Source organism: Alligator mississippiensis, chromosome 2 (assembly GCF_030867095.1).
Source record: "Alligator mississippiensis isolate rAllMis1 chromosome 2, rAllMis1, whole genome shotgun sequence".
NCBI lineage: Eukaryota > Metazoa > Chordata > Crocodylia > Alligatoridae > Alligator > Alligator mississippiensis.
Window position 1 is genome coordinate 237,659,027 of NC_081825.1, and position 14,532 is coordinate 237,673,558.

General features: G+C 47.0%; 1 protein-coding gene across 2 annotated transcripts in view; it reads right to left on the minus strand.

Annotated features, from left to right (window-relative positions):
- Window positions 1-14,532, minus strand: part of CAPN3 (calpain 3) — a 68,007-nt gene that overhangs the window by 45,766 nt on the left and 7,709 nt on the right. For both annotated transcript variants that reach the window (XM_006258487.3, XM_019496567.2), the window contains exon 2: window positions 3,423-3,492. In XM_006258487.3, the coding sequence (XP_006258549.1) occupies window positions 3,423-3,492 (70 nt within the window). The remainder of the gene's footprint in view (window positions 1-3,422; window positions 3,493-14,532) is intronic.

A 14,532-nucleotide genomic window follows, 5' to 3' on the forward strand; every position in this document is an offset into this window, starting at 1 on the left:
TAGCAGAATACTAGGAGATCTAAATAATTTTAATAAGACAATCAGTTAAAACAGAAAGCAATCTATATTGATTTTGGAAATGTATCTACATTGTGGATTCCCAGGGTAGTGTTTTCAGGGCTTCTGCAAACTCATGAAAGCATGGGCTTCTGCCTTGTTGACTTGCGTCTGTGAGCTGCAGCCCTCAGTGCCTGTCTTTGGGACAGTTCCTTTTGGGAGTGGAGGAATTCAATTGCCTGACTGCTGCCTGTTTGCACTGTACGATGCAGGCAGGAGGAAGACAAGCATTTTAAAGAAAAATACTCCATACTGCTTAGTTCCTATACTTTCACTGTAATGGGGATCTGCATTGGGAGCAACTGCGGACTTAACTATTCATCAACAAATGGAAAAGAAAGACAGACTTGAAGGCTACACTATACTGAATACTACTCGTATGGCATTAAGGTGTTTAAAAGCTACTAAAAATTACCTTTGTAGTGTGCGGGCCGGGAGCTGTCCGAGGAGGTTTTTTCGCACAGTGGGCTGTGGCCAGCAGCCCGGACACGCTGGGTCGGGGAAGACAGGCGGCACACTAGAATTAGGCACGGACGCTTAGTGGTTGATTTAAGATTATTTTACTTACACCGAAGATGGTCGCGATGCAAGCAGGAAAACTTGCTTGAGTTGCGGTTACAAAACAAAACAAAAAAACTCGAACCTGCAGAACATGAGGGTACGTCGCAATGGGGTTTCAGCGACGGGAGATGAACAAAAACCTCGAGAGTACGTCGCAATGGGGTTTCGGCGACGGGAAGAAAAAAACTGCAGAACTTGAACCCCGGGTAGAGCTCTGGATTCACTCACACGAAGTTTGCTAGGCTCCGTGGAACTTTGCGCGCAGGGAAGAGGGATACGTCGAGGGATCAGGCGGTGACAGGGAGAGGCGAGAGGTTGATCAGACCCCTATAGCCTTCTTGAGATACACGCTGGGTCCGATAGGCTCTGCAGCGCTTAGAGGTCTTCACGAGACGTGAAGATCTCCTCCTCCTGATAGTCGTGGAGTCCTCCAACTTGGGCGGAAACCACTCAAGCCTCTTATACGACTAGCAAGCCAATCGCTAGCCGCCATGTGGGAATAATTTAGAACTGGCCAATAGTGGGGCACAAATCTGAATATAAATGGCGGGAACTCCTTGCAACGTGCATTTCTCTGTTGCAACGAAGAAATGCACCCTGCAAAGAAAGCTACGAGTGGCGGGAAATAATTTAGCAGTGCCGAAGCGCACACAAACAAAAATCACACCCTTGGGTTGTGACATGCAGGTTGATGCTTGCCTCTCTGGCTGTAAATAGATGTCTCATTTGAGGAGGACCTGACTGTCCTGGGGTTTGACCTGGATCAAAACAGGTGTGGAACAGTCATTTACACATGTTGCCCCTGGGACCGACATTACACATGAACCGGTTTAAGTGATCAGAAACTGGTTTAAACCTGCAACAGAACAGATATTCAGTGCACATAAATCAGTTTCAAAATGGCTGAAACCAGTTTGAGATAAACCTGGTTGAATGTAGATCTGACTTAACTGGTTTATGCAATGTCTGTCCCAGACCCCTACATTCACTGTGGCTCTTCTGCCAGAGAGGAGCACGCAGCCTGCCCAGCTTTTCCCAGGACTGACTGGCAATACTTGTACAGGCATACAGCTGTGTCCCAGGAAAAGGCTTATGCAGGATAAAATGTGCTAGCTTCAGAGGGACTTAAAGTGGGACAGTGGGCTTGTACATCTGCAGGATCCCAGGACAAATGCAATATCTATTTACAGCCTGTGTGGTATTTGCCCTACAGACCTTTACAGTTAGCCATGTGATTTGAAGATAGAAGCAACTTGGAACTAGGACACTTATAAAAACAGTCTTTGAAGGCCTCTTAGCACCTTTCTAGAAAATGCTTTAGTAGTTTGTTTCTTTTCACTGGATAAAAAATGTTGGTTACATTGTGGTGGTTGGTCTTGTAAGCACTGTGGAAGCTGCATGCCTGTGTGCGTTTGCATGCATGTGTGTATCTGGTTACTGCACCTTTAAATTTGAACAGGTAGTAGGAATCACTAGACCAGTGATTCTCAATCAGGGTGCCACAGCACCCTTGAGATCATTTCAAGAATGCTATGCAATGTTAGTGCACTATTAAGTGTGCAAACATGATTCACAAGATAAACCTAGAGATTTCAAATAGGAGTACATAGTATTAAAAAACATTCTGACCTGTTGTGTTTCTGAGTTCTTTACAACTGAAGAATTGCTCTGTTATTTTTCTGTAGTCCAAAAATGAGTGAAAATTTAGAGGTGTGCCTGGAGACTAAAAAGGTTGAGAACCACTGTAGTAGACCTTTCCGTTACCAGCAGTTGCAGCTAGATATGGAACCCCAGAGTGAAGTGGAGCTGGACGTGGATTGTTAATGAAGACCCGCTGGCACTGTTAACATGTTTTGTTGTTTTGACTTAGTTTAAAGTCATTGGCTTATTTAAAGTGTGGTTTACATTTTTTATTGGAGCTTCAATGCTGTAAAAAAGAGCTGAGTGGCATAGAGAAAAAGCATGAACTGTAATTGCTCTGGGTTATGTTTAGCATTTTCAAAAAGGAGTTTATGCATAGAGAAATGGACTTAGCAACATATACAAACCCCTGGTGCAAAATGAACTGACCGCTGATGAGCAGGGAGATGCTGGGGACAGTAGGGTCAAGGACTGAGATCAGAGCCTAAATTCTTTGGGGCAGAGACTGCAATTTCCTTTAGGTATGTGTATGGCACTTCACTCAATAGAGCCTCAGTATGCTTGAGGCCTCTACAGGTTACTGTAATGCATATCACAGCATCAAGTACAAATCCATCAGAATAAATCAGTAACACATGCTTCCTCCTCTATTCACACATCAGCATAAAAAATGTCTCCTGCATGATAAAGTAACTGTACTCCACAGCAGTACCCCATGGCAGACTGCTTTCCACCCTGGAAGCAGCATATCTACCTACTGTGCTTTGGTCAAGTTAAATAGGACTTTGTTCTGCTGCACAGTAAGTTTACTACGCAGACATACCCTTATGCTCATCCTAATATACCTTGTTTTTGAAAGCTTGGGAGAAAAGGTAGGTCTTCCAAACTTCTGCTTGTAATAAATACTACAGTACTGAATCATGATGAATAGCAAAACACCACACAGGAGCTTTTCTCTCATAGTCCTCATCTACAATGCTACAGGAAGGTTCCTAGGTTTAGCTATATAAATAAGGAACCAGTTGACTTCAGGTTATTGTAACAAAATATAGATGATTTGCACTGATAACTTGTGAGAAAAACAGTTAAAAGTTAGATCTTATGCAGCTATTTGGTGCTGTGCAAGAAATAAAAAATCCAGGGCCAATGGGAAAATTCCATACCTAATTCTCCTTGACAGATATCAGTTCTATTGGCTCCACCAAGTATAAAGCGTGGATTCTCGCAGATTTCCTGGCAAAAATAAGCAAAACAAGTAGATGAGTAGGAAAAGCATGTCATATATTGTCTGTTTCCTATGGGAACAAAATAGGAATTATAACAATAAAACAGCAATGCTCTGAGAGAAGACCAATGTGTTGCGCACTTTCAATTTTTAGAAGTGTTATCAGCAGGTCCTATTAGGCCAAGTGTGCACAGCTTCGGGAGGATGGAACCTTCACATCTAGAAGGGCTTGGCAGCTACCACTGTGGAGACCTCTTCTAGACCAGGAACATGGTGCTGCATGCAAGCACATTAAAATGTTGAAAGAAAAATCAGAGGGGAAAGGCAGGATATCAAGCCTAGACGAGAAACGCAACTCCCTCTGAAGAGGGCAAAAGGCAGGCTCTTGGAAAATGAGACACATGAGTTGGGAACAAGGCCCCCACTGTCAAAAGTGGCCACAGGTTTTGAGTAGGGGTGCACCAATAGAGATTTTGGGGGCTGATACTGATGGCCAATTTTTTTTTTTTTTAAATGAACCATATCCGTCAATACCAATCTGATTGCTGATATGCAGCTGGGGTCCAGCTGGTAAGTCTGTTGTGGGGGGAGGGGGGAGGGAAGGGGCATGAGGGGGGCAGCTTGAGGCTCCTGTGGTGAGGGAGGGAGTGGGGCTGAGGCAGGGGCTGACCAGCCAGGGTGGGGTCCAGGACAGAGCTGCAAGCAGCTCATCTGAGGGGGCAGGGGGGTGGCTCCTGCCACTGCATGCACCCCAGGAGGGCACAGGGGCCGTGTGCCCCCCAGATCTGTGTGCGGGGCAGGGCAGGCTGCTGCTGCAGACTGAAGCCAGGGCTTCACCTAGCTCTTCCTAGTGAGAGCTGGGCTGGGGCTGCGCTCGGAGCAGGTGGTGGCTCTGTCCTGCACCGCACCCCAACTGTGCAGCCTCAGCCCTAGCCCTACTCCCTCCCTGACTTTGAGGGCTCCCATCTCCCCCCACATACTCCTTCCTTCATAACAGACTTACCAGCCAGACCCGGCTGCTTTCTGCACTGCCGGGCTGTGCTCCTGATCCTCTGCATGCTGTGCTGTGGCTGCACACATACATGGGGCATTTATCAGCTACATTATCAGCCAGATCAGCCAAAAAAAGCTGATTGCTGATACTGTCAATTTTCCTTATATCAGTGCTGATGTGATATGGGACCGATGTATCAGTGCACCTCTACTTTTGAGTACTCCAATTTTTGGGTTAAGACAACCAGGTAAAGATGAGGTGGCAGGGATAGGTAGAGCATTGACAATGGAGAAAAGCTCTCTGTAAGAACTGCTCTTTCTCTCTTCCATTAGACTTTGAGCCTTGGCTTCCTGAGTTGTGTATTCCTTAATTTATATTCAAGATTTCCTACTTTCACTCCCCTGTTGCAGTATTGAATTGTCAGTGCTACACTTGAAAAAGCAATGCTGTTATAATTTTCCTCTTAAGGGCATGATTCTCTATTGTTGTGGACCTCATCTAAGCATTTACACTTGTGCAAGCAGATGTAAAATGTTCTTAGGGAAGAACAGTAACATTTTAGATCCACTTTGCAGAGACATAAATGATAAATGGTTTGTCCACATTGGAGAAGTTAAGCCAATTGCTCTCTCATCAGCTGATTGTAAAACAGCTTGCAACTGCATAAAAAAGCACTTCACTATATTCCTGCAGAGGTAGCAAGCAGCATAATGTGTTCCCCAGTGGAACTTGGGCTGTAATATGATCTAGACAGGACCATTTCCATATATGCTGAAACTGTGGACAAGGAACCATAGTATGTGAAACAGAGAAGGGAAGAGAGTCTCTCTTATTTCTGAGCAGACTCCCTTACATCTTAGCAATTTTTTCCATGCACTTCATAGGACAGGTGAAGGGGAGAAGAGACACAGATCCATGCTGGGAATGCCATATCTAAGGCTGGAAGAAAAAGAGAGAGACAAGGCCTCTTTCAGGCAAAACTTGAGAAAAAGGGCACCCAAATGCCTGGGATGTGAGCATGAGGGGGACACCTTTCAAACAATTCTATCTTCTGTGCTAAAGAGAAAAAGAAAGGAACAATAGCTTGAGGACTCCATCTCCTGGGCAATTGTGAGGATTAGAGGGAAGATGAGCTCTTGCTCAAGAATCCTCTATTTTCTGGACATGAAGATAAAGAGAAATCAAGAACACCTAATCAAGCAAGTTAGGAGTAAAAGAAGGGCAAATGCTTGGTGCTGTAGATGTAGCCTAAACGTTTTTCAGTGCAATCAACCTCCTGCTGGACTTCCACAAGCTCACGTTTGGATCTAATTGTTTTGTTGGTCATAAGACCATTTCTTCTCCTCCAAAGTAGTTAGCTTAGTCATGCATTCGCTTCGATGGAACCAATTGGGTAAACCCCATAGCAGGATAAAAACATACTTCCAAAAATCCGTAATAGTCACTTTATCCCCCCTGCTGCTGGGAAAAGAGAAAGTGTCATGTAATTTCATGCCATGGTCAGGTGGTTGGAAGTTAAATTCTGTTAAGTCAGCTGCTTGAGATGACTTCCAGCTTCTCTGCATCTGCTTGCTCTGTTGGAAATATTTTTATGGCTGAGTGTAATAGCTTCAGGATTTGGCACACAGTCTTCTAAATAAATATAGTTAGATATGTAAATATCTAGGTAAAAACTAGACCAGTTAAAAACCAAACAATGTAAACACAAAGCTTAAGAATGTAATTGCACACATCAACCACAGACTATGTTCAATTACAAGTTGTCCAACAGAACAAAAGGAACAAGTTGTATAATGGTCACACAGCCAGATCCATTTAGGATATCGTATGCTTTTATGCTCATGATAAAAAATCAGCATTTTGCAACCATCTCACCTTCTTTGCTGCTGTATGAGGCCTTGTCCATTGCTGGCACAAGTTCACTCTCAGGGGCAGTAATGATGCTGGGAGCCCAGTTCACTCCTATTTTAAACATTGTGCCCAGGGGCGAATCCAGGAGGATGCGACACCATGGTGACAATCCCCTTTGACTGTACACTGCATACTCAGTGAGCATTCAGAGCTCACCAGCATGTCAATAGAGCTCCTGCTAGGAGCTCTACATGTGCTGTGAGCAATATGAACTCACTGGCTCGTAAGCACAGGTTCTGCCTGGAGTTCTGACTTTCAAGCAGCTTCAAAGTCTGCTGCTGTTCATTCTTCTCCTGTTGCTCCCCAGTCCAGCACTGGGGGAGGAGTGGCTGGAAGCCATGCTCAGTAGGGCTGTGCAAAGCTTCGGTCCCTGATTTGATTCGGCCCAATTCAGCGGCCAAATCTCTGAATCTGAATTGAATCAGAGGGCTCTTTAATCTCTCTGAATTGAATCAGAACTCTCCGAATCAATTCAGTGATTCGGACATAGACACAGCTTTAAAGTTTTTTCTACACACCTCTAGGTAGCAGGTGGCTTATGAATGTTGCGATGCTGGGGCACATGGGGGGCTTCCCAGCACGCTCGGCAGCAGACCTGGAAGTGGACCGGAAGTCCTTCCAGTCCACTTACGGGTTCGCCACCAACCACGTGCAGGGCCCCCTGCACTCCTGTGGGACGCTCCATGTGCCCCAGCATTGCAGCGTTCACAAGCCATGCTGGTACCTCAAGGTATGTAGAAAAAACATTTAAAGCTGTGTTTATGGCCAAATCGCTGATTCTCTGAATCAGCATCGAATCTTCAGATTTGGATTTGGCTGAATCGAATTGGGGACAGTGATCTGAATCAACGAATTGAATTACTGTCCATGATTTGGGCCGAATCCAAATCGAATAGGGCCCGCTTCACACACCCTTAATGCTCAGCCTCTGCTTCCATATAGCTCTCTGCAGCTCCAGAGCCACCATCTGTACCCTCCTTTTCCCTACTGCTGAATTCAAGTGTGGGAGGAGGGAGGGGAAGAGTGAAAAGCAGTGGCCGTCTCCCCCTGCACTCTGGAGCTTCTTGAAAGCAGGGAACTCTTGAGAGCTCACCAGCATTCAGGATCACAGTAGAAGGTTCCTGCCACAACCCTTCAGCTGTGTGACATGTGCAGTGAGCTGTCTTCACTGCACATGTGCCACATTGCCAAAGGGGGTGTGGCCATACCCCCATTGCCACAATCCTCGATATGCCCATGAGTGTACCTTCTAAAGCTGATATGGTCTTTAAAATACAAGTGGCAGTGGATGTGTGGCCTCCCAGTATTACTACTGCCAGTGGAAATGAACCAATTTTAGTAATGGTGGGAAGTGTTTGCAAAATGTCTCCAGTGACAGAGGCATACATGTCCTTTGTACATAATGTAAAAGTAAAAGAATGTGTGTATGTTTAGTTGTGAAGTAATCAAGAAATGCATGAGTTGTCTGTAAGACCTTACTTCACTAATTTTCCAACCCTTTAATTAGATCTGATTCAAATCATGATGAGTGTCCCAGGGGAACGGGGGCACTGGGAGACCCCCGCGGCGGCCAAGGGGTCTGCTTACCTCCCGCAGGGCCGGAAGACCCGAAGAAACTCCACGCGCCGGCAGCGCCGGCGTGGGTCATCAGCCGGGTGTTTATCCGGCTGCGGCTGAGCGGTGGGGGCAGGGCATGCCGGCCGGGAGGAACAAAAGGCGGCCCCGCCGAAGCAGCGGGGTGGCTGAAGGGAGAGAGCTGGAGCGCGGAGCCCCAGCGAGCAGGGGATCAGCCGCCACCCGCAGAGTGCGGGACGCCGTCGGGTAGAGGCGGAGCAGGCTGTGAGCAGCGCAGCGGAGCACCCAGAAGTGAGGAGACAGGGGGAGTAGTCAGCCCCAGAGGTGGGGCAGCAGCCAGCGGGGAACCCGGCACCCGAGGCAGCAGGAGGGGCAACAGCTATCCCGAGAGTGGGGCCAGCTGTAGCCTGTATTACAGAGCCAACGGCGCGGGTAACTGCGGCCGGGACTATTGGGGAAGCAGAGAGGACGTCTGCATCCCAAGGAAGGGGGGATCAGGGCAGCACCCCCAACTGGGAGGGGCATACCCGGTCCAAAGACAGCTGGTAGTGGCTAGGGTGACCGAGCCGAGAGAGGACGAGACGAGGACGGGTTAGAGGCCAGGACAGGAAGACCTGAGGTGGCGTATGGCCGGGGTGTAGGGGAGGACGGAGCCCCGAGAGTACCCGCGAAGAGGCGTGCCGGCACCAGGGGATACCCCAAAGGGAAGACCCCCCACTGAGAGAGTCATCAAAGTCGTGGCAGGAGAGTTCTGGGGTCCCCCTTAATACCAGCCGGGGTAAACCCTGGGGCGTACCAACGAAGCTCGGGGGCGCAAGATCCCGAGCCCGGGCGAAAGCGGCGCGCAAACTCCTAATCGAACGGAGGCGGGTACAATGAGATTTCCTAGCAACTGTTATGTAGTATGTTAGAAGGATTAGATTAGATTAGAACCTGATCGGATTTCTGTTTACGGTGTTCCTTTCACATACAGGCAACCCCCACTTAATGCTGTTTCACTTCCCGCTGTTTTGCTATAATGCTCATTTTAAATTGATACCTGATTTCACTTAGCGCTCAGCTGTACAGGCAACCCCCGCTTAGCGCTCTTAATTGGTTCCTGAAAAACTAAGCATTAAGCAAAACAAGCGTTAAGTGAAACCGAGAGTATCTGATGACCGAAGATGGCAACCACAATTCTTTTTAATGACCCAAGGTGGTGACGGTGAGTGTTATAACAAAACGCGCCGAGCGCCAAGTGAAATCAGGTATCAATTTAAAATGAGCATTATAGTGCTAAGCAAAAACGTATTAAGCAGGGGTTGCCTGTATAAATTCCTTGATGTATAGGTAATATAGGCCAGTCTGGAGTGGCTTTGCTTCTGAGCCTTCATTCCTTTCTTTCCTAATTTAAAATACATTTTTCCAGAAGCTTAAAAAAAAGGTAAAATCTGAAATGGTAGCTAACTAGGAGCACAAAAAAGGGTGAAATGTAGTTACGTACCAAGAGAAGTCCTTAAGTGGAGACATCTTAGCATGCCTATCATGTTTTAATACTGAATGCTACCTTTCTTCCAAAAAGTTAACATATCTGTCACAACCAGGGACTTCTGCATGTCCCTCTCCAGGACTCCTTTTTCCTCTTCAGCCCTTCCTCTGCACTTAATTTTTCCTCCAGTACCTCCTCTCCTATAAAGATTCTTCTTTTCTTGCCCCACCCTCAGGGGAAAGGAAACTTTAGTCTTCTCTTAGGCTCTCTCACTTGTTTTTTTGCTTCAGTTTATGGTTGTGTTAAGCCCTTTCTAACCACTAGGCACAGATTCTGCAAGACTCTTCCTTAATTTGCTCCTTGCTCTTTCAGTCTCACAGGAGAGAGAAGGAAGGTCACCTAACAGTTAGGAACTTTCAGCTGCACAGGTCAAAATATTGGGAATCAATTTAAATCCATTATTTGGTCATATTGCTCTCTTCACTGACAAGGATAGAGTCTTGTTAGAGGCAATACATTACATACATTAATTTCATCCTAGAATATTTTCATTTATGGCTTCTTAAGATAGGCAAAGAGGGAAATGACTACCCTGTATGGCATCAGATATAGTATGGCTGTCAGCCATTGACTAAAACATGGTTACCTTTCAGGTTTGGCAGACAAACCTGAAAGGTAACTGTGATGGCAAAGCAGCCATCACAGATGGCAAATGGCAGCAGCCTCTACCAAGGAGGTTTCCAGCATAACTGCTTGCAAAATCTCCATATAGTCTGTACTTTTATGGCTTTTGACTGGGTATAAAGGTATACTTTCCCTTCAGTATTGCTAGTAGCTGTTTAATGAACTGTACTTAGGTTGCACCTGCATTTGGGTCACTCATCACTGGATGGACCTCAAGCTAGGTAACGTTCTTCATTTTACTTCTTGGTGGCATTCTGCCCAAATGCCTGCACATCTGATGAAGACGCATCACCCTTCAGTAAGATTCTTCTGAACCAGGCAATTTTAGCAGTAACCCAAAGAGTTTCTCTCTCCCCATTTTATAAATCTAGATTATATCCCTGATCAACTAAAAATAATCACAGAGTGAATATTAACTGTCACAATAGCTATGAATCCTAAAAGAAAACTTGTTTCATTCATCAGCAGTGCTTGTCACTCCCTGATGGGGTGAGGGGAGTGGGAATGTAAGAGAGTATGAGAAAATGCCGGTGTGTGTGTGTATGTTAATAAAAACAGTGTTGAATGTCATTACATGTTTATTAGCTTTATTTTTCATATATATATCTCTCTCTCTATATATATAGAGATATCTATATATATATATATATAAATGCAGTTTGTCTCACCCAGCATCAGCAGAAAGCATTAATGCCTTTAAAACCTACAGTCAATAGAGTCATGCTTTGGGCATTCTGAACTCACTTTATAAACTAATCCTACGCAAACTAATGAATGCACAGGAGACATCTGCTCTTGCCCATTGTTTGAGATGAATAAAGCCTCCAACTTTCAACAATTTATATCTTGCTTGTATCCATCCTGCCATGGCTTTTATGGACAATAGGGTTTTGGAAGGCAGCACATGCTACATTTGGATAAAGTTCCAGCTTTGAGAGTTCCTCTATTGGATTGTCTTGGTCTGAAAAGTAAGCCTTTGCAGAAACTAGAAAAAAATCTTTGTTACCTTTGTGACAGTGGGCAATTCTTCCAGGCCTGGTCACAGTACTGGTCCACCTGCCTATCTAGGGCAGTCTGCCCGATCTCTCCTGCCACACCTTTGATGTAAAGTAAAATGGTTGTAATAAAGTGGAAGGCTGCCCACTTAAGATCCCAATAGTTAGGGGTTCGCATACAATTCTGACCTTCCCTTATTGTGTCCCATGCCTTGCAGATGGCATCCTTGAGCTGTTCTATGCTCCAGCTTGTGGCCTCAGGCATCCAAAGACTTACCTGGGCCAAGCTGCTCCTTTCCTGGGGCTTCAACACATGCCTGCTCTCTCACCAGGGCCTCAACACACACCCCTCTCTGGGGTCCACACTCTGCCCCTATGCTGGGGTCACAGGATATTGCACCCTCACAGGCTCAGGTGCCTCTCTATAGGCATACCTGGCCCCACTACTCCTGGGGTCTTACACCCCACAGGTTCAGATGCCCCTCCCTGGGCATGCCTGGTCCCACTATCCTCTGGGGTCTTACACCCCCACAGGTTCAGATGCATCTGCCTAGGCACACCTGACCCTCCTGCCCTCTCATCTGAATGACCCACTGGATGGTGAAGGCTGGGGCTATCAGGTGCCCCTACCTGCCTTTCACCAGGGAGGTAACCAGCCTGGGATTTTTGGGGGATTGTCCCACCATGGACAGTCCCACCAGACCACCCTTCCTTAGCAGGGTACAGTTTTAGGTCTTGCCCAGGACCATGCAGGCCTACCCGCCCTGGTCTACTTCCCTTATTAGGGCTCCTGGATGATGTCCTTGGGCTGTCTCTCATTGGGCCCAGCTCTCATTCTGACCCCATTCCAATAATATAACAGCCTGCATGCTGGCTGATCCCTACCCTCTTTGGCTGTGATGTGCCCCCCATCAGAGAGGCCTTCCACCCATATGGGCTCTGGACCTGCCTCCAGGCCATTCAGGGTGCCAGATAGCTCACAGTGGTCCTGGCCTGTCCTTTGTATTGGGCTTAATTGCCCTGAGGCCCTGGTGCTCTTGCATTGACCAGTGCAAGGGATCAAAGAGTCAACTTATCAGCTGCTGGCCCTCATACTCCAGAGAGGGGTCCCTCCTAGGTTCCACCAGAGAGCCCTCTTCTACTCCAGGGCTTGCCTGGCCCCTTTGTAGGCCTACAACCTTTAGTCCCCTTGTCAGCCTGGGCCTTGTTCACACTAGACTGAAGCCTTCTTCCTGGGGCTCTGGGCACCACTGGGTCCATAGGAACCTTCTGCCATCCCCATAGTTCTTCCCTTACCTCCAAGGTGTTATGAGCAGCAGCTCAACCAGGTGTTGCCTTATCAGCTGCTAGCAGCAGACTGCTGCTCCAGCCCTGAGAACCTGGATCTAAAATGGCTGCCTCATCAGGGCTGGCCAGCACCTGCTGGCTGCCTGCTCTCAGCACTTAAAGTGCTCTGGCCACATACTTATACATGATGATGAATACATGATACTGTAGTTTTAAATACAAAAGACTGCACCCCTCCAGAACACTCAGTAGATGACTCAGGGCTATGCTTCAACTCCAAGCAAATATCCAGATTTTTCTTTTCACTTTATGAAAAATATAGAACATCACTCTTATGAATTTTCTTCACTACTGATAGGACACCATCATAGCAGTCTCTGAGGCATGCCCATTAAATTTTACAGATAGTGTTTTGCATTGAAAGGCCTCTTAATAATCTCTAATGAGCTCCTGGCAGTAAGCCCAGATCATGTTAATAGGGCATGTGAAGTATAGTACTGTGATGATGTTTTCTTATTAAGCTCTCAATGTTAGCATACCATGCTGGGATTGTAGCAGGTCCCCTTTTTAATCTTCATTGTATTGGAATAAAGTCCCATTACTCATATAATATTGGTAATTTCACATTGTTGTGAGACCTTTTTAGAATCTAGGGATGCCTATCCATGGCTTAGTGTAATGTATTATAAAAAGACTGGAGCTTAGAACGCTCAATGTCCTCACCATGCAGTGCATTATAATGTGGGCCTTATAGCAGCCTCATCATCATATGATGTATTACAATACAAGCCTTTTGGGAATCTCCACATGTTATGGATCTTATTGTAATTCTTTCTCCACAAGCATAGCATGGTGTAACAATATAATCCTGGAAGTGCCTTCAAGCCACACCATGTTTTATATGATTTCCTGGGTGTTCTCTTACTACAGAATGCCATTTGTTATAAAATGCAGTGCAGTAGGATCCACTCTGAGCCTCATGAGACAGTATGGTATCTTACTCTGTGATGCTCCATGCATGCTCATAAACCATCGTTATTTATTGTATGTACTCTGGTAGGGTACAGAGGCACCAATTCTATTATTTTAAACATTGTAGAACCCTGTAACAAAGATGTGTTTCATGCATAAAAGACTTCCAATCACAGTAACGTATCTGTAACAAGGAGATGTGTTCTGTAACTGCAAGGGAATCCAGGGCTTGTCTGGTGAATCATCTAGTACCATATGGTTGAATCTTGAAGGCATTTTGCTGTGTTACTTCATGTTTAGAAAGAGCCTGGATTCATGAACTGAACTGTAGGCCTGTGTGAAGTGGCTAGTATTCACTTCACATTTGGATTAGGCCGATTCAGGGGACAGTGATTCAATTCAGTGATTCAAATCACTGTCGTGATTCGATTTGGCTAAATCTGATTCGGAGATTCGGCTGCTGCTGAATCTCTGAATCTCCGAATCAGGCAGGCCAGGCCCATCCCCCACCCTCTTTCCCAGCTTGGCAATGGCTGCCCCACCCGCCCCAGCTCAGCACTTGTTAAAAAAAAGCCCTAACTCAGCAGGGGGGGGCATTCCTGCTGTCCCCCACTGCCCCACACTGCATGGGGGGCTCTGCATGATCCCCCTGAACCCCCTCGCTCTCCCAGCCCCCCCATGGGTGCCCCACCTGGGCCTGCTCTGGCCCTTTAAGACCCCCCCGAGAAACCTCCCGGACTCACCGTTCCTGCTGGTGGGGGCAATCCCTACTGCCCCGTGCCATGGGCTCTGCACAAGCCCCCAAAGCCCTGAGGCTGCTGCAGGAGCAGTGACTCACAGGCCTTTACTCGGCTTTTTGTTTCTTAAAGAGCCGGAGCTGGCCCGGGCGGGGCACCCGTGGGGGGGCTGGGGGAGTGGGGGGGGTCAGGGGACTCATGCAGAGCCCCCCATGCAGCGTGGGGCAGTAGGGGCAGTGGGGATCCCCCCCCACCCCGCCCAGCAACACCCAGTGAGCACTGGGGCTTTTTTTTAAAGTACTGGGAGTTGGGACAGGCAGGGGCAGCCATGGGGGGCTGGGGGAAAGGGGGGGGTCGGGGGCTGGCAGGGGTCCCCCCGTGGTCCTCTCCCCCACTCCCCTGCCCCTAGTACTTACCAGTTTGGA